Below are 25,722 nucleotides of genomic sequence, written 5' to 3'. Positions count from 1 at the left end.
ATATAGTTACCTGTGTCTTTTCAGATTAGCTCTGCTATAGAATTTCTTTCCACAACACATGTAGGGCGCCTTCCCCTCATGTCCCTTCTCATGGTCGTAGACCGCGGACCTACTATGGAACACTTTCCCACAATATTTACAAAGTCTTGTATCCATCTTGTGCTTCAAAATACAAAGATTGGAATTCTTTATCTGTAATTTTGCATCTGAAATTGCAGAATTCTTACCAATATTTAATTCTGATCGTGGGACTGATCGTTATATTTTGTATCGTGGTTACTGATCATTTCTCATGAAACAACATTTTGAGTAGTTTTTCGTAACATACACTAAATATCAAGATATGGTGAGTATCTCCACGTCACTGGTGATAAAGTTATTATCTTGGTACTATGTAAAACGCATTGAATTCCTAATAAATTGCTAATGAATTGTAAAAGACATTAAGTCCGTGGAAACAATCCCGAGCAACTTTGGCTGATTCGGAGATTGTGCACGAATGTTCTCGCTATACGCTCAAAACTCCGACATTACTGGATTAACACCGTATCTATTGTGAAAATAGTTATACTTTGGCGAGGGTTAGATGGTGAAAAACATAGAGGAAAGTATTACTTACTGTTCAAATTTCCCTCGATGTGGAACTTCAAACCGCCATTTTTCCGTGGAACTAATCAATCGCGTATCACGTGGTCTGCCACAGTGTTAGTACGATGAAAAATCTTTATTATTGATATTTTTAAGGAAATCAAATCAAAAGTTTGAAAATACAAATATCATCAAATTATTATATAGCTTCACGTTATTTTACGATTTTACGTTATGAAAATCCCTGAAGTCACACACGCGTACACCATACTTCAAAGTAAATATTCCATCTTTTTCATGCGATATTTTACACATTTATACACAGAAATATATGTCATGTTATACATCAAATGAAAGAGAAAGAAAAACTCTACAAGAATCAATAAAAAACTGAAAAATGTCAAAATTCTTCGTCAAGGGAGGTTTTTGCTTGGCGCAAATTTTGCTTGAAATTTTCGCGAATTCACTGTCTCAGATAATTACGCAAAAATAAAGTTCTCGCAAATAAAAAGTGATTTACAGTATATAAATGCATTATTTCTTTGAAAGTCTTCTTCTCTGCTTCTGGGTATTAAATAAACTAATTATGTACATAGTTAACGTTGAACAAGCCTGCCTATTCCAAAATTGTGAATTTCATGGCCCCTGGGTGAGGGGTTCTGGTGTTAGGATGCATGGGGCTCTATTGATTATATAGTGAAAATGCATAAATTCTTTAAAAATCTTCTTCTCTGCTCCTGGGTATTGAATATTATTTCTTAGTACATAGTTATGATAAGCATAGATGCCCCAAAATTGTGAATGCCATGGCCCCTTGGTCAGGAGTTCTGGTAACAGGATGGGGCTTTATTGATTATTATATAGATAAAATATATTTTTTCTTTGAAAAATTGAAAGATCATTTAAGTTCTCCGAATGTAACCCATAGTGAAATGAGACCAGATGTAGTCAAGGTGTACTGACTTTTCCCTTGTTCAATGCATCAGAGTAAAACACTGTGTTTATAATTAGAAATGGTAATTCCATCATTTAATTTTCAACTGATCATTAGAAATGACAGAAATTTTGTCTTTTAAAATTATTGGACGATTATGTGTATTTTTAGATGTTTTTAAAATGTGTCTTTTTGCCCCCCCCCCCCCCCCCTTATCCTCTAATATTGAAACATCTATAATATGAATTTCATTTAATATTATTTAACCAGAATTTCAAAGTTAATTAGATTTATATATGTGCATATTTTGATATATTTTAAAATATAATGCCAAATATAAAAGACATGGACACTGTGACATTACTTTTGGATCAACCCTTGTAGTTAAGTGTACAAAAGTATTGTTACTTGTAATTTTAAAATTCTATATAATTTTGGAAATAATATTTTACAGGAGAAGTTCACTAACAGTGTGGGATAACAACTACTGGTTGGATATCAATTATCTCCACATAGCCAAGGCTGCTTTGTCCTGCTCTGCACATTTCTCCGCAGTTTTTTATGCGGAGATTTGGTGTAACTACCAGAGGTTTGTATATTACAATTTTCTATTGCGTTTTTTAACTCACCTGAGCCGAAGGCTCAAGTGAGCTTTTCTGATCACATTTTGTCCGGCGTCCTTCTGTCTGTCTGTCTAGCTGTCTGTCCATTTGTCTGTCTGTAAACTTTTCACATTTTCGACTTCTTCTCAAGAACCGCTGGGCCAATTTCAACCAAACTTGCCACAAAACATCCTTGGGTGAACGGGATTCAAGTTTATACAAATGAAGGGCCAGACCCTCATTCAAGGGGAGATAATTGGGAGTTAATGAAAATTTGGTGGTATGTCTTAAAAATCTTCTTCTCAAGAACCACTGTGCCAGGAAAGATGAAACTTATGGGGAAAGATCCTCAGGTAGTGTAGATTCAAGTTTGTCAAATCATGACCCCCGGGGGTAGGGCGGGGCCACAATGGCTGACCAAAGTTTTACATAGAAATATATAGGAAAATTCTTAAAAAATCTTCTCAAGAATAGCAAAGCCATAATTGATCATATTTATATGGAAGCATCCTCAGGTAGTGTAGATTCAAGTTTGTTCAAATCATGACCCCCCAGGGGTAGGGCGGGGCCAAAATGGCTGACCAAAGTTTTACATAGAAATATATAGGAAAATTCTTTAAAAATCTTCTTCTCAAGGATAGCGAAGCCATAATTGATCATATTTATATGAAAGCATTCTCAGGTAGTGTAGATTCAAGTTTGTTCAGTTTTTTACATAGAAATATATAGGAAAATTCTTTAAAAATCTTCTTCTCAAGGATAGAAGCCATAATTGATCATATTTATATGAAAGCATTCGGGGGTTCAGTTTGTTCAAATCATGCGGGGCGGGGCCAAAATGGCTGACCAAATTTTTACATAGAAATATATAGGAAAATTCTTTAAAAATCTTCTTCTCAAGAATAGCGAAGCCATAATTGATCATATTTATATGAAAGCATTCTCAGGTAGTGTAGATTCAAGTTTGTTCAAATCATGACCCCCGCGGGTAGGGCGGGCCAAAATGGCTGACCAAATTTTTACATAGAAATATATAGGAAAATTCTTTAAAAATCTTCTTCTCAAGAATAGCAAAGCCAAAATTGATTATATTTATGTGGAAGCATCCTCAGGTTGTGTAGATTCAAATTTGTTCAAATCATGACCCCCGGGGGTAGGGCGGGACCAAAATGGCTGATCAGAGTTTTAAATATGCAAATATATATAAGAAAATTCTTTAAAAATCTTCTTCTCAAGAATAGCAGTGCCATAATTGATCAGATTTATATGGAAGCACCCTCAGGTAGTGTAGATTCAATTTTGTCCAAATCATGACCCCTGGGGGTAGGGCGGAGCCACAATGGCCAATCAAAGGTTTACATAGACATATACAAAAAAAATCTTTAAAAATCATCTTGTCAATAATAGCAAAGCCATGATTGCATGGTCATGGGACTACTTTTGGATTTAAACTTTTCAATAATAAACCAATTTCTGCTTTTTCCTAGCCACAGTGCTCAGGTGAGCGATGTGGCCCATGGGCCTCTTGTACAAATTGTTATGAATATTCTGTCAAATCAACTTCGACAAAGAAATGCATAAAGATTTTTAGATAACCTTAGTAAACTCAGGTGTCCTATTGCTATCCATTTTCATCTGTCGCAGTACGACGTGTCATGTGTTAACATTTTCAGCTTCTTCTCTGAAACAGCTGAACCAATTTCAAGCAATTTTGACATATAGCATCTATAGGTGAAGGGGAACAATACTGTGAATTTCATGGTCCCTGCACCCCTGGGGGTGGGGCCAAAAATCAGTAAAATTATTGCAAATTTTAAAAATCTTCTTCTTTACTCCTGGACATCAAGCAGTCAAACTGTTGGTATGATTTGTAATCAGCATTGAGTCCTCTACCAAAATTATGAAATTCATGGACCCATGGTCAGGTGTTCTAGTGCTAGGGCGGGACTAAATAGATTATTTTGTGAAAATGCATTATTTCTTTAAAATTCTTCATTTCTGCTCCTGGGCATTAAATAACCTAACAAAGTGTATATATAAGTTGAATATGGCTGCCTCTTCCAAGATTGTGAATCTCATGACATCAGGGTCAGGGGTTCTAGTGCTAGGGTGGGGCTATAAAGATTTTATAGTAAAGATGAATTATTTCTTTGAAAATCTGGTGGGTATTAAACCAATGAACTATGTACATAGTTATGAGGAAGAGGGATGCCTCTTTGAGATTTTTGAATTTCAAGGCCCATAAGTCAGGTCTTCTTGTGTTAGGGCGGGGCTCTTATGTTTATATAATGAAAGTGCATGAATTCTTTGAAAATCGTTTCCTTTGCTCTTGGGCATTATGCCAATGATCTAAGTACGTATTTATGATGAAGAAAGCTGACTTTCCAAAATGGTTAATTTTTGGGCCCCTGGTTCAGAGGTACTTGGAGGGGGGGGGGGGGGGGGGGGGGGGGGTACATTATCTGAAATTCTACTACGATTATTGGCTACTTCAAAGGAAAGCTGCAGACATTATTCTCCAATAAATCACGAACGTCATCAAAAAATTATCAGATCAGGAACATGTATAAAACCTGTGCAGTTGAAATGTACATTTGACTTAAGAATGAAATACGTATTTAAACCACGTTGATGTGTCGTCTTTTGCAATTTAAACACTGTATATTGCAGAAAGTAGCTGATGAATGTAGGTTTCTAACACAGGGGCCTGTAACATACTGTATTTGATGTTACGTAATCACTATATGTATACAAAAAGAGAAAGGGAAACAACGTCGGCTCGAATTTACACAGGGTCGATCTCGGAAATGACTCGTGTTTTCAATAAAATACCTTGCAGTTAGTGAAATAACGTCTGGGATCATTCAGTAATAATCACTCTTTAATAAAAATACCATCGCGGTCATTTAAGAATTGTGTAAGTCGTGTTTTGCAGATCCGATTTCCTGTCATGCAAGTGATGTAGTTTAAGTCGTCCGCTAAATTCGCTAAACATTGCATCCAATATTTAACGCGAGATGTGATTGGTCAATTGTGCTTTTCTAGAACAGATCGGACCAATCACTCTCCGCCTTTTACCAATCATGGGTTTTCCCAAAATTTCGTCTGTTCTGGGCTCGAGCCTCTCTGTGAACGAAAAAAGCTACCGTATTTATTCAAATCGGAGATGTTGTACCTTTTAATTGCAATTAACAAAAGAAAAAGATGAATTTCGTGAATGCTGGATCTTTACTTTGTGTTTTCCATCTCCGGAAAGACTTCAAAACTGGAGAAAATGTGGGAATTTTGCCTCGTTTTAGTGGACGACTTAACGTACATCGACTCGTACAACGGGATATCAAGTAAATATAACCCAACTTAAACACTATAAAAAGTAACGAGGTTTCTGTTTTATTAAAGAATATTTATTGTAGTATGATTTCTAGTTATAATTTAATTGGCTACATTCTTTTTTCTATGAAATACGAAATATTTCTGAGATCGACCCTGTGTAAATTCGGGCTTACGTTGTTTCCCTTTCCTTTTTAGGTCACCTGAGTAAACTCAGGTGACCTATTGCTATCTGTTTTCGTCCGTCATCGTGCGTCGTTCGTCGTGTGTTAACATTTGAACATTTTCAGCTTCTTCTCTGCAACCACTGAACCAATTTCAACCAAATTTGGCACAAAGCATCTATTGGTGAAGGGGAACAAAAATTGTGAATTTCATGATCCCTGCCCCCCTGGGGCCTGAGGGGTGGGGCCAAAACCACTAAAATTAATGCAATCTTTAAAAATCTTCTTCTTTACTCCTGGACATCAAGCAGTCCAACTGTTTGCATGATTGTAATCAGCAATAAGTCCTCTACCAAAATTGTGAAATTCATGGCCCCAGGGTCAGGGGTTCTAGTGCCAGGGCGGGGCTAAATAAGTAGGTAGTGAAAATGCATTATTTCTTTGAAAATCTTCTTCTCTGCTCCTCGGTATTAAATAAACCAACTAAGTACATAGTTATGATGAGCAAGAGTGCCTCTACCTAAATTGTGAATTTTATGGCCCCAGGGTCAGGGGTTCTGGTGTTAGGGCGGGGCTCTATTGATTATATAGTGAAAATACATGAATTCTTTGAAAATCTTCTTCTCTGCTCCTGGGTATTAAATAAACTAACAAAGTACATAATTATGATGAGCAAGAGTTCCTCTACCAAAATTATGAATTTTATGGCCCCAGGGTCAGGGGTTCTTGTTTTAGGGTGGGGCTCTAATGATTATATATAGTGAAATGCCTGAATTCTTTGAACATCTTATCCTTTGCTCCTGGTTAATATACTAATGATCTAATTACATATTTAAGGCCAGGATTTATTTCATTTTCAGTTTTACAAACCCTCCGCTCAAGGTTTTGAATTTTCAGAATAAAATAAAACAATTTTTTTTTTCCGATGTCAAATTTGAGTCGGGATAGAGATTTCAAATTTACGAACTCGCACTTCCGGTTTTACGATGAAACGGCGGGTAAATAAAGCTAGATCTGAGAAGATAGCTTGGTTTAGTGTAAAATTCATCGATAAGAGTGCCATTCAAAACGTTTCACCTGTTCAAAGGACAAATAAAATGCTGACGACTTTGTTGCACAATGACATGCTGGTGAGATAATTATGTATTCATTTCAAAAGTAACTGTAAATTATTTTCCTCCCCCAGGTTTTAAACTGCCCGTGGTAGCTATTGCATAAGGGACATTGTTTAGGTCTCTGTTATAGCTTACAGTCTAAGCATCATTCTTCAGAAAAGGGTTGCTTATGCATCAGATGTAATGAATAAAACTATGGGAGAAATGAAGTCTATTTGAGGAAGAAATAAACAATAACCTGAAGAAATAAAAAAAAAATCAACTATTAAAAAGCAAGATTATACAAATATATACAGGCATGTAGTATCATTTGTATCAGTCAGAAAAATTATTTTACACTTAATTGAAAAAATGTTGACCCTACTCCCCAATACTCCCTGTCTGTTTTATGATAGGAATTATAATTTTAGGCATCAAGTAAATTTTAGAACAATGTCTACACATTCACCTAACACATATTTAAAAAATGAAGATATATTGAAAGACTTTTAAAGAATTGATTTTTAAAAATATATTTTGATCAACATCACAAAATTTATATAACTGGCCCAAACTGGCAGATGATGAAATAAGCAATTAAATGTTCAACTTTCCTATTTGTAAGCATTATGTGTCCAGTGGTAAGGAGCCTATTAGGATAGCATAAAAAAGAATGTACAAATGTTAATAATTGATTTATCAAAAAAGAAATTTTATTTCCTTCTCCTTCGGGACTTTTTTAGTTCATAACTAAACCTTAACATAAAAAAAAATGCTGGCCTTATAATGAAGAAAGGGGCCTCTTTCAAAATAGATAATTTCAGGGCTGCTGGGTCAGGGGTACCAGGGGGGTACTTTGACTAAAAATAAATGCTTTGAAATCTGCCCTTTGATAAGCAATGGTGCCTCTTTCAAAATTTGTGAATTTCATGGCTTTTGGATTAAAACACGAACCAAATACAATCGCTGGAAAGTTGTTACATGATATTCAGGTGACCTATAAGGCCCGTGGGCCTCTTGTTTGTATATATATATATAGTGATTACGTAAAATCAAAAACAGTATGTTACCGGCCCCTGTGGTTTCTAAGGCCAAGCGGGGCTGTTTCCCGAACCTCCCTCCACCATATTTAAACTCTGTGATCTTGGTAATAAAGTGGTAAAATAGGAAACTGATTTTGTTATTGTATATTCAAAAAGATTAATCTTTTTAAGCTACAAACAATAAAAGGCTAATTTTAATGCAGCAAAAGCTTTAATTGTCTGCACTCTATTCACAGGTAAACAAACAAATTTACACTCTGGTGTAAAATGGAACAGCATTAAAGCAGCTTGGTGACCTAATTCGATTCTCTATAGAGAAAAGATCAGTCGTATTTTAGGGCTGCTAACTACATGTCGCAGAATAGAAATATAGTCCTTGTTTTCGTGAATGATGCAGAATAACCTCCTTGGTCTCAAAATGTTGATTGAAATATTAAAGCCTCGGGTAACGCCTCGGCTTTTATCTTTCAAACAACATTTCTCGACCTCGGAGGTTATTCTGCAACATTCACGAAAACAAGGACTTTATTTTGTAAATAAATTAATGCTTTGAAATCTGCACTTTGGCATGAGTCAACAATTTTTGATGAAATAAAATTTATGATAAAATTTTTAAAATTTTGAAATATCATGTGGCCCCAGGGTCATATGTTCCTGTGGGATGGGATGCACAACTGGTTACAAAGTGGAAATGCATTTCCTCTTTGTTACTCTGATCTACCTCTGGGTATTAAGTAACCAATTTGAAAGTAAGCATGCTAAGTGTATATTTATGATAAGCAATGGTGTCTCTTTAAAAATTGTGATTTTCATGGTCTCTGGCTTAAAACACAAATCAAATTCAATTATTGGAAAGTTGTTACGGGATACTCAGGTGACCTATAAGGCCTGTGGGCCTCTTGTTAAAAAAATCTGACCATTTTATGTTAATCATAAGAAACATGCCATGTAGTGAACACTTTGATTCTTGTGGCAAAGGATATTTTTATATATTTCCTTTTTAGCTCACCTGAGCGGAAGGCTCAAGTGAGCTTTTCTGATCACATTTTGTCCGTCGTCCGTCCGTCTGTCTGTCCGTCTGTCCGTCTGTAAACTTTTCACATTTTCGACTTCTTCTCAAGAACCACTAGGCCAATTTTGACCAAACTTGGTACAAAGCATTCTTGGGTGAAGGGGAATTGAAATTGTTAAAATGAAGGGACATATCCCCTCGCAAGGGGAGATAATCAAGAAAAGACATAAATAGGGTGGGGTAGAAAAGCTGAAACTTATGTGAAAAAATCCTAGGGTAGTGTAGATATTAAATTGTTCAAATCATGACCCCCGGGGGAAACAATGGGGAATCCACTGGGCTGAAACTTATGTGAAAGCATCCTAGAAATATTAAATTGTTCAGCTTTTAAACTTTGAAAATCTTCTTCATACTGGGCCAGAAAAGCTGAAAGCATCCTAGGGTAGTGTAGATATTAAATTGTTCAAATCATGACCCCCGGGGGAAGGGCGGGGCCACAATGGGGAATCAAAGTTTTACATAGAAATATATAGGAAAAATCTTTGAAAATCTTCTTCTCAAGAACTACTGGGTCAGAAAAGCTGAAACTTATGTGAAAGCATCCTAGGGTAGTGTAGATATTAAATTGTTCAAATCATGACCCCCGGGGGAAGGGCGGGGCCACAATGGGGAATCAAAGTTTTACATAGAAATATATAGGAAAAATCTTTGAAAATCTTCTTCTCAAGAACTACTGGGTCAGAAAAGCTGAAACTTATGTGGAAGCATCCTGGGATAGTGTAGATTCTAAATTGTAAAAATCATGACCCCCGGGGGAAGGGTGGGGCCACAATGGGGAATCAAAGTTTTACATAGAAATATATAGGAAAGATCTTTGAAAATCTTCTTCTCAAGAACCACTGGGCCAGAAAAGTTGAAACTAATGTGGAAGCATTCTTGGGTAGTGTAGACTCTTAATTGTTCAAATCATGACCCCCGGGGAAAGAGAGAGGCCACAATGGGGAATCAAAGTTTTACATAGAAATATATAGGAAAAATCTTTGAAAATCTTCTTCTCAAGAACCACTGGGCCAGAAAAGCTGAAACTTAGGTGGAAGCATCCTGGTATAGTGTAGATTCTAAATTAAATCATGACCCCCGGGGGAAGGGTGGGGCCACAATTGGTAATCAAAGTTTTACATAGAAATATGTTGGAAAAATCTTTGAAAATCTTCTTCTCAAGAACCACCGGGCCAGAAAAGTTGAAACTTATGTGGAAGCATTCTTGGGTAATGTAGATTTTAAATTGTTCAAATCATGACCCCCAGGCGAAGGGTGGAGCCACAATGGGGGGATCAAAGTTTTACATAAAAATATATAGGAAAAATCTTTGAAAATCTTCTTCTCAAGAACCACTGGGCCAGAAAAGCTGAAACTTATTTGCACATGGAAGGATCCTGGGGTAGTTGATTTCAAAATGTCTTAATTATGATCAGTGGGGTAGGGTGGGGATACATAATGTATTACAAGGGGGAAATCTGGTAAAGAACAGAATGGTCAAAGCTTCTCAGGTGAGCGATGTGGCCCATGGGCCTCTTGTTACAAAATAAAAGAGGAAAATGAACAATTACAGAAAGCCAAAGAACAGTATGTTATAAATCTGTTTAAACCAAAATTGAACAGTTAAAAGAAATTTATATCAAATTATTTTATTATGTACAATTTATATTTAAAATGTTGCCATTAATAATAGGTGCTAAAGTTTGATCAGATGAACTGTAAAACTTGATTATTATTACGTCACAATCATTATGTTTAACGTTGCCTACATAATGTTACGAGAATGACGTCATAATGTAAGTTGTATACAATTTCAAATTTACTGATGAGCCTGCATGGGTCAAAAGCGCTTTAGATAAAAGTTTGAGTTTGTCATTTGAATTTGGATTTTATTTTTTCTCTATACCAAGGAAAAATAATTTTTTGAACCAAATGAATTCGGATATCAAATTCACGATGGAAACAGATGACATGCAAATGCCATTCCTCGACGTTCTTGTAACAAAGGATAATACCAGCTTAAATACGGATATTTACTATAAACCAACCGATACACACCAATATCTGCATTTTGGATCGAGCCATCCCCATCACACTAAAACAGCTATACCATATAACCTCGCAAGAAGGATATGCACCATTGTGAGTAATACCAATATCAGGGATATACGACTGGAGGAATTAAAACTGTATTTATTAAACCAAAAATATCCAGAACAACTTGTAGATAATGGTATAAAGAAAGCCAAGGAGTGTGATAGAAGTCAGTTACTTTTAAACATACGACGTGCGAATGACGTTGAAATAATACCATTTGTGCACACGCATAACCCGAGAAATCAAAACATGACTTCAATTATTTATGAATTGAACAACCTACTTAGAGAGGATGAACAAACGAAAAACATATACAAGAACTGTCGTTTTATCAACAGTAAACGCCAACCCAAAAACCTAAAGAGAATACTTTGTTCTTCCCAATTCAACGACCATGCTTATACAGTCTCTAAATTTAAGAACCCTCGATGCGGTACATGTGAAGAAGATTTTCAAACAATTTCATTACTGATTAGTCGAAATGCATTTTTTTGTTCCCCTACCCTGCCTATGGGTATTAAGTAACCAAACTAAACATGCTAAGTGTATAGTTATGATTAGCAATGGTGCCTCTTTCAAAATTGTGAATGCCATGACATCTAGTTTAAAACATGAACCAAAGTCAATCGTTGTAAAGTTGTTGCATGATGCTCAGGTGACCTATAAGGCCCATGGGCCTCTTGTCTTTTTAAATTTTTTTTTGATATTGTTATGCGATTACTGAGACATTATTTAAATTTTGGATATATATATATATATATAAAGCACATTTTACAACAACTCTTAAACTAACATAACTGCCCTAAGTGAAGAAATATTAATATAGAAAGCACAAAGAAATTCACTTTTACATGGATACCCACTTCCGCCCCAGCCCCGGGGTTATATATATATATATATATATATATATATATATATATATATATATATATATATGCGCTAGACCGCTCGGCTATCTAGGCAAGTCTTGCCTAGATAGCCCAGCGGTCTAGAAAGCGCGCTGTTCCTGCACTGCTAGGAGAAGATTCGAAGGTTCGAGAGTTCAACCCCGGGCTGGGGCAGAAGTGGGTATCCATATAAAAGTGAATTTCTTTGTGCTTTCTATATATATATATATATATATATATATATATATATATATATATATATATATATATATATATATACATGTACAAGATTTTTAAAAAGTTTTATGCAGATATATGTATTTGCGATGAACTAATCATCATAATGGATTAGACCTGCATCCTCCAATATATATATCAGTATTTCTTCTCCTTTCATTACAACATTATGTACATGTACAATATAACGGAGTAAAACAAAACTTTTTTAGAATAAAACAGGAGGAGGCATTAAAGAAATCCTCTTCATTGAGTGAGGTTGTAAGTCAGAGTTTTACACAAGATTCCCAGGTGGATTCTCTGAGTTCTGTGTCTGGTGAGGTGACCCTCAATGTACAGGACCTACTCCTGGAGGCCTACAGACAGATCGGGGATCCAGACGGGGTGTATGGATGTGGGGCAGGCCGTCTCCCAGATCCAGTATCAAGGTAGCCTAGATTATCTCTTGATCCATTTTTGTAAATAAACTGAAACAGTTTTCTTCTTTAATTAATCAATTTGGTGGTATAGTTAAACTTAAAAATATGAATGTTATGGACCACATTTTGTATATTGCTTGCGGAATTCACCAAAACAATGTCCTCCAATTTTTATGGTTTAACTAATTAATATAGGATAATTAAGTTGATATTGTTCTTGTTTTGTACAGAATAAGGATGTATGAACATGAGGGTCAGTGGGAGAAGGCTGTTATCACATACGATATAGGGCTCCAGCAGCACAGCCAACAGGAAGTGGACTTACTTAAGGTAAAGGACATCTCTATCTAACAACTCGTGATACCTGGAATAAATGGGGAAAATTTTATTTTCTTTATAATTTAAATCTTTAGGCTCTGGACAGTTTTGGATCAAAAAACTTGTTGGACAGCTACTTAGAAAATTATCCAAATCCAAAGTCTGGTGCAATAAGAAATCTTATCTTCAAGTCTGCAATTAAAGTAGGAAAGTGGGATCTTAACATGGATGAAAGGTAAAACAATCTTTGGAATGATAAAGCTCTGGCATTATACCTTCTAAAAACATCAACACATCATTGACACTGTAGTTTCTGTTGGCAAGTATTTACATTATCGTTTAGCTTTCAAATTTTCCATTCTTTTAATTAAAAGCTCACCTGAGCTGAAGGCTCAAGTGTCAGCTTTTCTGATCACATTCTGTCCGTCGTTCGTCCATCTAGCTGTCTGTTTGTCTGTAAACTTTTCACATTTTTGGCTTCTTCTCAAGACCCACTGGGCCATTTTTAACCAAACTTGGTACAAAGCATCCTTGGGTGAAGGGAAATTTAATTTTCAAAATGAAGGGCCAAGTCCCCTTACAAGGGAAAATAATCAAGAAAAGACAAAAATAGGGTGAGGTCTTTAAAAAATCTTCTCAAGAACTACTGGGCCAGAAAAGATGAAACTTACCATATAAGTAGAATTTTTAGTGAGGATTTAATTTTGGCATTGTTAGCGAGGGTGTCAAAATCGCTAAAATTGAATATCGCTAAAAATTAATTGCACTTTATTTGTTATAGATTCTTTAGTAAGCTTTCTAAAATCTCTAAAATTACATCTCGAAAAAAATAAAATACCAATTTTTAAGGACAAATCGCTAAATTTGCATCTCACTAAAATTTCCACTCATATGGTATATGGAAGCATATAGTAGTGTAGATTCTAAATTTTTCAAATCATAGCCCCCAGATTTGGGCAGGGCCACAATAGGGAATCAAAGTTTTACATAGAAATATATAGGAAAAATCTTCTTTTCAAGAACCACCGGGCCAGAAAAGCTGAAACTTATGTGGAAGCATACTGGGGTAGTGTAGATTCTAAGGCCAAAGTTTTTTTTCTCTTGGCTTACAATTCCGCCAACCCTTTTTTCCCCTATTTACGAAAATAAACATAATGTGTCTGACTCTCGAAACAGTCTTCTTATTCCGAAATTTTCTCGACCAAACAACTGCTTTTTTAAGTTACAACACATCTTAATCATTAAAGCATTTTAAAATCGCAGCACAGCTAAGGTTACAAAAGGGGGCGGAGCCTAATTTGTACTGGAAAACTTAACTATGACATCATAAGCAAAAAACGTCAGACAACAATTGTTTAAAATACCATAAAATGAGGTGATTTGCTAATTTAACCTGTAAGAAATCATCAAACTTCATCAAAACTTACTAAAGCATGCTGTTTTGTCGTTAGTTAAATCCCACATAACAAGTTATAAACAAGTCACTGATCGCAATCCACTTGTCAATGTGACGTCATTTCGTACAACGTGACACAGTTTGTATGCAGTGAGAGGCAGATTAACAAATATTTTTTCAACAAAAAATGTATTCTATAATTAAATAAAACATTAGTTACCGATATGTTATAGGCCATTAGTTTGGATTCAATGTCTTCTTTATGATTTTATTAATTTATTTTCTGTATATTACGTATATAATAGATACTGCCCTATATTTGCATGCAAGCAAATTGGAGGGTTACGTGGGGGTCTTAATAAATTGATCTAGTGCAAGTGCATACACTCAATGGATCATAGTAAGCTTTTACAATTCAACTCTAGAAGTAATAAGTTATCTGAAAATTGCTGCGATCCTGATGAAATCTTAAATATAATTTAGATATATCAATATTTAATGCCATTGACCAGCAAAAAATACAGCATTCTGTCATACAAATATAATTTTAACAATAAAATTGCAGAATTTAGATAGGATCGCAGCACTTTTCAGAAACTAGAATGCGTGTTGAAAATATTTACAAACTAAACTTGGAATTTTAACTTGGTTATGCCCTTGCACTAGTGAAATTTATAAGTAACATCTATACTGCACGTAAATGTGCTAAAATCACGTGACTTCCGCATCACGATACAAGTCTAAATATAAAATCTAATAATTCTCAGTATGTACTTATTAACCATAATTACAATTATCCGATATAAATAATGTACTAAAAATAATTGCCATCCCGATTATGAATACAGTTTTAATTACAATATATTGTCGATATTTCCATTGTGCGCCTTAACTGTACTGCGGCAGACTCTCACAAACATTCAAATGACCTGCTCAAATACAGATTGTCAAACTACATGGCGGGACAAACGTATTTTAAAAAGTTTGTTGTGAAAGCAATCCATCACTTTCGGAGTTTCCAAAAACTTTTTCATAAGTGGAAAGGCTGACCAGAGAATAGGCGATGCACTTAAATTTACCCATATTTGTCCCAGTGCAATGTGTCTATTACGGAAACTCAGACTTGTAATTCGGAAGAATGAAAACCATTGACAGTAACAGATCCTGATACTACCATTTCTGTTCTTGAGTCATTTGGCGTGCGATTCATTTTTGTTGACATAAAACTGAATGGTTCTTAAGAAAAAATAATAAAGTTGAAAAATGTTTTGTGTTTATTACTTTTATTTGAATAGATTTCAATGCTGCTCGAGAAAAAATATGTCAAGGTTCCAAATTATTTCTATTTTTATTTTTCGACCACCCAATGCATATTTTTGTGGTGAAAAAATCATAAACCAAAAAAAAAAACTTTGGCCTAAATTGTTCAAATCATGACCCCCAGGGGTTGGGCGGGACCACAATAGGGAATCAAAGATTTACATAGAAGTATAAAGGAAAAGTCTTCTTCTCAAGAACCACTAGGCCAGAAAATCTGAAATTTATCTGGAAGCATTCTGCAGTGATATAGAATCTAAATTATACAAATCATGACCCCTTGGGGTAGGGCGGGGCCACAAAAAGGAATCAAACTTTTACATATAAATATATTTTTAAAAAATTTTTAATATCTTCTTCTCAAGAACAACTGGGTCAGAAAACCTGAAAACTATATGGAAGCATCCGTGGGTAGTGTAGAATCTATATTATTTGATTCATGACCCCCCGGGGGGTTGGGCGGGGCCACAATAGGGAATCAAAGTTTTACATAGAAATATACAGGAAAATTCTTTAAAAATCTTCTCAAAAACCAATAGGTCAGAAAAACTATGTGAAAGCATCCTTGGATAGTGTAGATTCTAAATTGTTCAACTCATGATCCTTGGGGGTAGGGCGGGGCCATAATTTGGAATCCAAGTTTTACATGTAAACGTTTGGGAAAAAACTTTAAAAATCTACTTCTCAGGAACTACTGGGCCAGAAGAGCTGAAACTTATGTGAAAGCATTATGGGGTAGTGTAAATTTTGAATTGTCCAAATTTGACAGTCATTGACCTGTGGGGTAGGTTGGGGTCACAATAGGTATGAGGATTGATCCAAAAGTAATGTCACAGTGTCCATATCTTTTATGGACACTGTCACATTATCAAATACAATATACCAAAAGATGCACAAATATAAATCTAATTAACATTGAAATTTTAATTTAATGTTTATTTGGATTTATTTTGTAGATGTTTAAAATATAGAGTATAGGGGGTGTCGCTGTGTCACAACGGAACGGAACGTTTTAAAGCGTATCTTTTTTAGAATGAAAAAGACAAACACATTAAAAAGATTCTAAAAAAATATCTTATCTCCTAATTTTTTTAAAAGACACAATTCTCATCATTTTCTATTCTTTAATTGAAAATTAAATGACGGCAATGGTATTTATACGCCCATCTTAAGACGGGACGTATTATGTTATAGGCTTCGTGTCCGTCCATCTGTCCGTCTGTCTGTTAGCTTTTTTGTTTCCGGCTCATAACTTTAATACTGTTAGGTCTAGGATTATCAAACTTTGTCATCTGATGAATCTTGGGTAGAGGGTGTGTCACGCACAAAATGTAGGTCGCTCTAACCTTTAATTAAGAAGATGTAGCCAAATATGGAAAAATCCTTTCTGGCCCATAACTAGAAAACTATAAGACTTACAATCATCAAACTTGGCTAGTTTATGCATCTTAGGTAGAAGGTGTGTCGCGACCTATTTCAAGGTGTGACCTTTGATTTAAGTGAAATTTTAAAAAAAAATGTGTCTTATTACTTTTCATTTTCACATCCCAAATAATGTAAGAGTATTGCACTGTCCTTATTAAAAAAGTGTTAAATCAAGAAAATACTTATTTTTTTAAGAATATACTTGACAGCAATCTATAACAAATATAATGTATGTTAGAGAAATCCTACCTCTCCCATGAGTGTAATTATCTAGCACTGGTCAAGAAGAATTTTGATAACAGAAAATTGCATGTCAAATTAGAGAGAGATTAATGAGTTTAGTGTGAGGAGCTAACTGGCAGCTAGAGCATTGGTGCTATCTATATCCCTTGAGTATTGGGCAAATGGTTAAGCCTGTTGGATTAAAAAAGCTCTTGTTGGCTAACCTAAGTTTTAAAATGAACTTGATGAAAAGTAATTAAAACTAATTTGATATTGCATAATAGACTAATCTGATATTATACATTAATATCATTAATTTAAAAACTAATTTTATGGGGTGGGATGGAATCAGTATGTCCATATGAATGACATAAAAAAACCTGTCGGACATTAAATCTCAACCAAAAAAAATCTTTGAGTATTTTATATGTTTTAAAAAAAATTTTTATGGTAGATAGTGCAGACCCATTCATCTCTTGGTAGTAATGAGTAGACAAGATTAATGAGTTCATTGTAGGAAGGCTATCTGATCAAGCAGTCTTATCTGTATCCTTTGGGGATTAGACAGAAGAACTGCTGGTCAGTTTATAGCATATGTCATTTGATGGCCAGCCTTTTCTTTTCAAAATTAATTTGGTATAGATTAAGGTGTTAAGACTAATTTGATATTGTTTAATATGATGGGCATTTGACAAGGTCTAACACAACCAGCGTAGAAATCTATCAATGATGTAATATTTATTATAATCAATGCCTACATCACAGGGGATGGATAAATATTTTCAGGAATGGAAAAATCATCAAAATCTTAGAATCAAGGTTGACCTGATTTTCTTGCACGCTAAACTGTTCAAGAAAAATGTAATTTTTTGACGGGCGTATCATGCTGTGGCATGGCACTTTATTGTGATCATAAATGTTGTTGATTTACTCCGTTAAATTGAACAAAGGGATTGTCGAAATGGGAAAAAAAATGGCTCAACGAGTTGTAACGCATTTGTTGCTTCAAAATATGGGAATCATCACAAGCGACAGTAACCTTAATTAATCAGACTTACAGAACAAAGAATCTAAATAAGAGACATCTTAATAGATGGTTTCAGTAACTTTGGGCGGGTGATTGGTCACTGAATGATCAGCAGAGGACAAAAAGACCGAAAGATAGAAGATTGGATGGAAACGTTCAATCAGTGGTGTCTGATGTCAAAAAAGTTTGTCTTTGCTACTGTTCAAAAAATTTTGACAGATCTAGAGAGCTTAATTATGAAATGAGTGAGTGTATAATGGTACCAAGGACTCTTAAAGAAAGTGGAATTGGTGAAAGTGTTTGTGAATCACAAATATTTTTTAATAAACAGGGGTAACGCTTAAAAGTATGACGGTGCATATCCGTCATATGACATTATATTTAGGTGAGGCGACTACCATAAATGGACATTCTTTAAAATTCGATATTTTGGAAAGTATACATTATATTCCTTTGAATTTTTCAGGTCTGATTTGAAATAAATGAAGCTTCCATCATGTGTAATTTTGTTGCTTTACGTCAATTTATAGCAATTTTATCAAAGTTGTGACATTATTTTTGGATCAACCCTCGTATTACAAGGGGGAAATCTGGTAAAGACAAACATGGTTAAAGCAATCTCAGGTGAGCGATGTGGCCCAAGGGCCTCTTGTTTTTATTCTAGCAGTGAATGTAGTTTTGATGAAGCAGTACACAGATCCTTGTGTACACTCAAACATTCTCAGTTCTCTATTGTGTCCACTGCTCTGGATATGGCAAGGTGAGAAAAACTGCAGTACTGATTCAGATTTAAAATAACTGTATATTCCAAAATTATTTCCCATTTTATTAAAATCCTTTGTAGGTCACCTTAGTTAACTCAGTGACCTATTGCTATCTTTTTTCATTTGTTGTCATCCATCGGACATTGGTTCTTCTCTGAAACCACTGAACCAATTTCTTTGGCATATAGCATCTGTGGGTGACATTTTTAGCTTCCTCTCTGGAAACCACTAAAAATAGTGCAATCTTTAAAAATCTTCTTCTTTACTCCCGGACATCAAGCAGTCAAACTGTTGATGTGACCAAAAATTGTCAACCAAAAATCTTCTTCTCTGCTCCTGGGTATTGAATAAACAAATTAAGGTGCCTACCAAAATTGTGAAACTCATGGCCCCAGGGTCAGGGGTTCTGCATCTATGATTATATAGTGAAAATGCATTAACAAAAATTTCTTCTCTGCTCCTAGGTTTTAAATAAACTAACTAAGACATTTATGCTGATGCCTCTACCAAAATTGTGAATTTTATGGCCCTCCTTGGGATTGATTATATAATGAAAATGCATTAAATCTTTGAAAATCTTCAAAACACAATTCAGTAAAATTAATGCAACCTTTAAAAATCTAAATAGTTATGATGAGCTGCCTCTACCAAAATTGTGAAACTTTACTTATATAGTGAAAATGCATTAAATCTTTGAAAATCTTCTTCTCTGCTCCTAGGTTTTAAATAAACTAACAAGTACTGTTATGATGCTTGAAAATTGTAATTTTATGCAATATTTACATTATTTCTTTGAAAATCTGTGTTTTAAATAAACTAACTAAGTACAATTGTGAAATTGTGATTTGAAGACATGAAACAAATTCAATCATTTGAAAGTTGTTGCATATGCTCCTATAAGGCCCGTGGGCCTCTTGTTTCATTTGTTGTCATCCATCGGACATTGGTCGTAAACTTTTGAACATTTTTAGCTTCCTCTCTGGAACCACTGAACCAATTTCAACCAAATTAGGTATAAAGCATCTATGAGTGAAGAGGAACAAAAATTGTGAATTTCATGGTCGCTGCCCTCCTTGGGACTGACAGCTCCAAAACCACTGCAACCTTTAAAAATCTTCTTCTTTAGCATCAAGCAGTCAAACTGATGTAATTAGCAAAACATTAGCTGTGTTTTTCTAACCAATTGTGAAATTGATTTGAAGACCATTTAAGTGTATACTCAGTGACCTGATCCAGTAGAAATAGTAAATACAGTAGAAATTCAAATATTGAGTATATTTTAGTTGCTTCCAAACATGTAAAATGTAAATATAAGGAATGTTTTTAAGTTTAGTGTGAATTATTGGTGTGTGAATCACACAGACTTGCACATAGGCATATGCCTACGTGACAAGTCTGTGTGATTCACACACCAATAACTCACACAAAACTTAAAAACATTCCTTAATTGAGTCCTCTACCAGAATTGTAAATTTCATGGCCCCTGGATCAGGGGTTCTGTGTTAGGGTGGGGCTATATAGATCATATAGTAAAAGTGCATTATATCTGTGAAAATCTTCTCCTCTGCTCCTGGGTATTAAACAAACTAACTAAGTTCATAGTTATGATGACCAAGAGTGCCTCTTCAAAAATTGTGAATTCATGGCCCCAGGGTCAGGGTTTCTGGTGTTAGGGTGGGGCTATATAGATCATATTGTAAAAGTGCATTATTTCTTTGAAAATCTTCTCCTCTGCTCCTGCATATTAAACAAACGAACTAAGTACATACTTATGATGACCAAGAGTGCTTCTTCGAAAATTGTGAATTTCATATACTTAATATATAGAACTTAAGAGTGCCTCTTCCAAAATTTTGAATTTCATGGCCCCTGTGTCAGGAGTTTGGTGTAAGGGGGGAAGGGGGGCTCTTAATTATATAGTGAAAAAAAATTAAATCTTTAAAAATCTTCTTTTCTCATGGGTATTAAATAAACTAACATAGTATATAGAAACTAGAAATATGTCCATTGGACATGAATGCCCCGCCAAGGGTATATTAGTAATGTAACATGAAAATTTGTATTTGTGTGTGAAATTTGATCAGAATATCTTGAATAGTGATGCAGCTGAATTGCTTACATCAGTATCCATCAGCATATGAAGTTTAACACTAATTTCTTTAAAATGAGGTCAAGGTCAAAGGAAATGCCAAGGTAAAAAACTGTTGATGCAGTTGAAAAGTATGTTTCAGCATATGAAGTTGAAAAAAAAATATTATAAATGGTTTCTTTAAAACTGACTAAAAACATTTTGATAAAAGTGAGGTCAAGGTCAAATGAAAGGTCAAGGTCAAAAATGTTAATACAGTTGAATTGCTTACATCAGTATGTATCAGCATATGAAGTTTTACTCTGATTTAAGAAAAGAGAAGTCAAGGTCAAAGGAAAGGTCAAGGTCAAAAATGTTGATGCAGTTGCATATCTCGCATCAGCATGTATCAACATATGAAGTTTGAATAAAAATATCTAGAATGATTTCTTTGATTAAAACTGACTTAAACACAATTTGATAAATATTGATGTAGTTGAATTGCTTACATCAATATGTATCAGCATATGAAGTTTGACACTGAGTTAGGAAAAGTGAGGTCAAGGTCAAAGGAAAGGAAAGGCATATGAAGTTTGTAACAGCATGTGAAGTTTGATAAAAATATCTTGAATGAAAAAACTGTGACTAATTAAAGATAAGTGAGGTCAAGGTCAAAGGAAAGATCAAGGTCAAATAAAAGGTCAAGGTAAAAAAAAATGTTGATGCAGTTGAATTGCTTACATCAGTATGTATCAGCATATGAAGTTTGACAGTGATTTAGGAAAAGTGAGTTCAAGGTCAAGGTCAAAAATGCTGATGCAGTTGCATATCTCTCATCAATATGTATCAACATATGAAGTTTGATAAAAATATCTAAAATGGTTTCTTGAAAATTGATCTAAACACTAATTAAAGATATGTCAGGTCAAGGTCAAAGGAAAGGTCAAAGTCAAAAATGTTGATCAGTTTAATTGCCTGCATCAGTATGTAACAGCATGTGAAGTTTGATAAAAATATCTTGAATGGTATCTTTAAAACTGAGCTAAACACTAATTAAAGATAAGTGAGGTCAAGGTCAAAGGAAAGATCAAGGTCAAATAAAAGGTCAAGGTAAAAAAATGTTGATGCAGTTGAATTGCTTACATCAGTATGTATCAGAATATGAAGTTTGACAGTGATTTAGGAAAAGTGAAGTCAAGGTCAAAGGTCAAAAATGCTGATGCAGTTGCATATCTCTCATCAATATGTATCAACATATGAAGTTTGATAAAAATTTTTTTTGGTTTCTTGAAAATTAAATACCAATATTCACAATATATTTACACAGCCATTATTTACAATAAATAGAACTAAAGTCACTAATATCGTTGGCTCAAAGACGCAGACACGCCCCGTTTCACGACGGACTCCCGCCAACTGGCTCCCATGGGTATGTCAAGGTCGTCACCAACACACACATGGTCAAATTGGATTAAGGTTAAATAACATTTTTTAAGTCAAAAATGTATACAAAAGGAAAACTCAAGTTTAATTGCACTAATGCACACCATTAGTATGTAACAGCATGTGAAGTTTGAATACAAACATTTGGGACGTATAAATGAATAGTAAAAAGACACATTTTTTTTTTAAAAATTCACTTAAATTAAAGGTCACAGTGACCTTGAAATAGGTCGCGACACACCTTCTACCTAAGATGCATAAACTGGCCAAGTTTGATGATTGTAGGTCTTATGGTTTTCTAGTTATGGGCCGAGTTTTTTTCCATATTTGGCTATAACTTCTTTAATTAAAGGTCAGAGCGACCTACTTTTTGTGCGCGACACACCTTCTACCCAGATGCATCAGATGACAAAGTTTGATAATCCTAGGCCTAGTAGTATTTAAGTTATGAGCCGGAACCAAAAAGCTAACAACAACGGACAGACGGACAAGACGGACGGAACACGAAGCCTATAACATAATACGTCCCGTCTTAAGACGGGCGTATAAAAAACTAATAGAAACTTATAAGTGTTTTATAATCCACTTATTAGCAATTTATTTAAGGAATAACTGTCTTATTTTTCGAATTCATGAAGTGGATCAATGGAATGGTAAAGTGTGATAATGTTGATGCAGATGAATAGCGTCTCATCAGTATGTATCACACAAGTTTAATAACACCATCTTGAATGGTATGTTTAAAACTGAGCTAAACAGTAATTTACATGCTTTGATTCCGCCAATCCACGGGCTCCAAGCCTGCTTCTCTCTAGTTGTTGTTCCGCCCTACACGTGGGTTTTGTTTTTTTTTTTGGAACCGCGCCAAAACATTCATGAGGAAATCAATTACATTTACAATTGGTAATTTTATCTCGGACAAAGACATTGGAAATGTAAATATAAGTCACTTATAATTTTTTTAATTTACTTATAAGTTTACTATAAGTCAAAGTAAGTAAAAGTGAGGAACAGATTTCGTTAATACTTCACTTATAAGTAAAGATGAGCTACATATCAGTGAATATTTCACTTATACCTCACTTATAAGTGAAGATCAGTATAGTATGAGCAAGTATAAGTGTGGACTTAGAATTTTTACCATATACTAGACTTCTCTCAAGGAGCATTATGGGTATTCAAGGTAGCCAATCAGAAAGTTTGTCTCTGCAGAGATCAGCAACAAGAATTTGAAACCAAGTTTGTGTCTGTGAAAGGCTGTTAGAGATTTTAGATTTATTTTGAGTATGCCTTCACATCAGGTACAACAAGTAGGTTCTATTTACATCATCTCTCTATTTTAACTTCCTTTGCCTGAAATTTTGAATCAATTGACTCAGTTGCTTTTAGATTTCATAAATTTGAAGAAGCCTCAAGGTCATTAAATCTTGTTGCCTTTTTGTTCAACATTCTTGTTTGTAAACTGAATTAATATGTTAAGTTTGCATCATCAAAGAATTTTCATATGAAAGGGATTTTTTTTCAGAAAACTTTTACTTGATTATTTCATCTAAAGTGCAGATATACATGTGTATATGTAAAACATAGCTTTGAACATATCATGCAACCCCTGCATGGTTGGAAGTCCTGTTCTAAATTAAGATCTTACTGGTAGTGTTGTACTTCACTTATAAGTGACTTATAGATGACTTATAGATGACTAATACTTGATAAAGTATGAAGGGACTAATGCTTGACTTATAAGTCACTTATAAGTGACTATATATAAAATCCTAATGAGTAACATAAAGCATAAGTGGCTAATACTGGCTTATAAGTCACTTATAGGTCAAGCAGCTCATTTGCATATAAAATCCTAATGAGTAACATATTGGTCACTTATAAGTTAAATGTATCAGTGAAGTGTAAGTCCAGAATAAACAACTTATAAGTAAAAGAATAAATCACTTATAAGTCACTTATCAGAAATTTCTGTAAGGGATCTTGCATAGTTTCTTTGAAACTGAGCTTTGAACAGAGCAAAACGCAAAGTGTGATGGAAGGACAGAAGGACGGAAGACACTATATGCCCTGGCCATATTCATGGCAGGGCATAAAAATCAGCAAGATTGCATCTTTCAAAATTGTGAATTTCATGGCCCTTGGTTTGCCGGTTTTGGTTTTAGGGTGGAATAAGGCTCATGTGTTCTTCCAAAATTGTAAATTTCATGGCCCCAGCATCTGGCGTTCAGGTTATTAGCTGTTTATTTGAATTAAAGTAAAGCGTGATAATTAAAATAATTGAATTACAAGTATTACTCGTATTTACTAAGTAACATGCATTCTATCATTTGTTCTTATGTACATATACCTATCGTATTGACTAATTTATTCTCAATTTTTAAAAAAATCAATTTATACGAAAACCTACAGTACAACTCGGTTATAGCAAAGTCCTGGGGACCTGTGAATTTAATTCGCTATATCCGTAATTCGTTATATTGGTATAACGAATTCTTATAACCATTATAGCAAATTCGCACTATGCATGTTTTTCTTCAAGAATAACTACCTACTATATTAGTGAAGCATATATTACAAGGCATATCTTCGATAACTAAGGTTTTCTTATGAATTGAATTTTATATACAAAATGCTAAAAGGAAATAAAGTAAGTATAATTTATCATTTTTTTTATAATCTTTGAGGGTTCGTTATAAAAGATGTAAATTTCATTATATTTAACTTCAGCGGGACTCAAATTCAGTTCGCTATATCCGTAAATTCGTTATATCAGAGTTCGTTATAACCGTAAAATTTTACAAAAATTTGTAAGAATTTTGCCGGGGTTCCATAAAAACTTCGCTATATCCATGAATTCGCTATATCCATGTTCGTACTAAACGAGTTTTACTGTACTCGCTTTTTCTTGAATTCATGGCTTTATTAACACTGTGAATATAGCAAATATAAACACCTCAGGTTATTATCCCCATATACAGTATATAGTAACTCTATTAAGCAGTCACTGTGTAACCTATGTAACATGGTCAGCGGTCATCAAATTTCAAAAGAAATTGCCACTTTTCCCTGTATTTAGTGGCTATTTTGTCCAATCACGTGACCTGATCTGGAGTCAGTTGATTCCTAATTTTTGTTACTAATGTAAATCAAAGTACTGAAAGTACTGAATCGAGGTGACATATTCCAGTAAAATGTGAAATTCACCCCCAAGTAACTGGCATATACAAAAAAAATTAAATCTAGGATAAACCCCAATGAAAATCACTGTAAATAAAAAAGTGAGCGACACTACA

The 25,722-nt window shown here is 34.5% G+C and overlaps 1 protein-coding gene across 1 annotated transcript in view; it reads left to right on the top strand.

The window, feature by feature from the left end:
* Positions 1-636: 636 nt before the first annotated feature.
* Positions 637-25,722, top strand: part of LOC134256258 (serine-protein kinase ATM-like) — a 28,651-nt gene continuing 3,565 nt past the window's right edge. The window contains exons 1-6 of the mRNA XM_062738911.1: positions 637-704; positions 1,977-2,111; positions 12,240-12,455; positions 12,677-12,776; positions 12,860-12,999; positions 18,816-18,911. Coding sequence (XP_062594895.1) covers positions 637-704; positions 1,977-2,111; positions 12,240-12,455; positions 12,677-12,776; positions 12,860-12,999; positions 18,816-18,911 — 755 coding nt within the window. The remainder of the gene's footprint in view (positions 705-1,976; positions 2,112-12,239; positions 12,456-12,676; positions 12,777-12,859; positions 13,000-18,815; positions 18,912-25,722) is intronic.

Source organism: Saccostrea cucullata, unplaced genomic scaffold (assembly GCF_032062105.1).
Source record: "Saccostrea cucullata isolate Sc308-1 unplaced genomic scaffold, CSIRO_AGI_Scuc_v1 ctg4594, whole genome shotgun sequence".
In the NCBI taxonomy this organism is placed as follows: Eukaryota; Metazoa; Mollusca; class Bivalvia; order Ostreida; family Ostreidae; genus Saccostrea; species Saccostrea cuccullata.
This window is presented reverse-complemented; position numbering and strand designations above follow the sequence as displayed.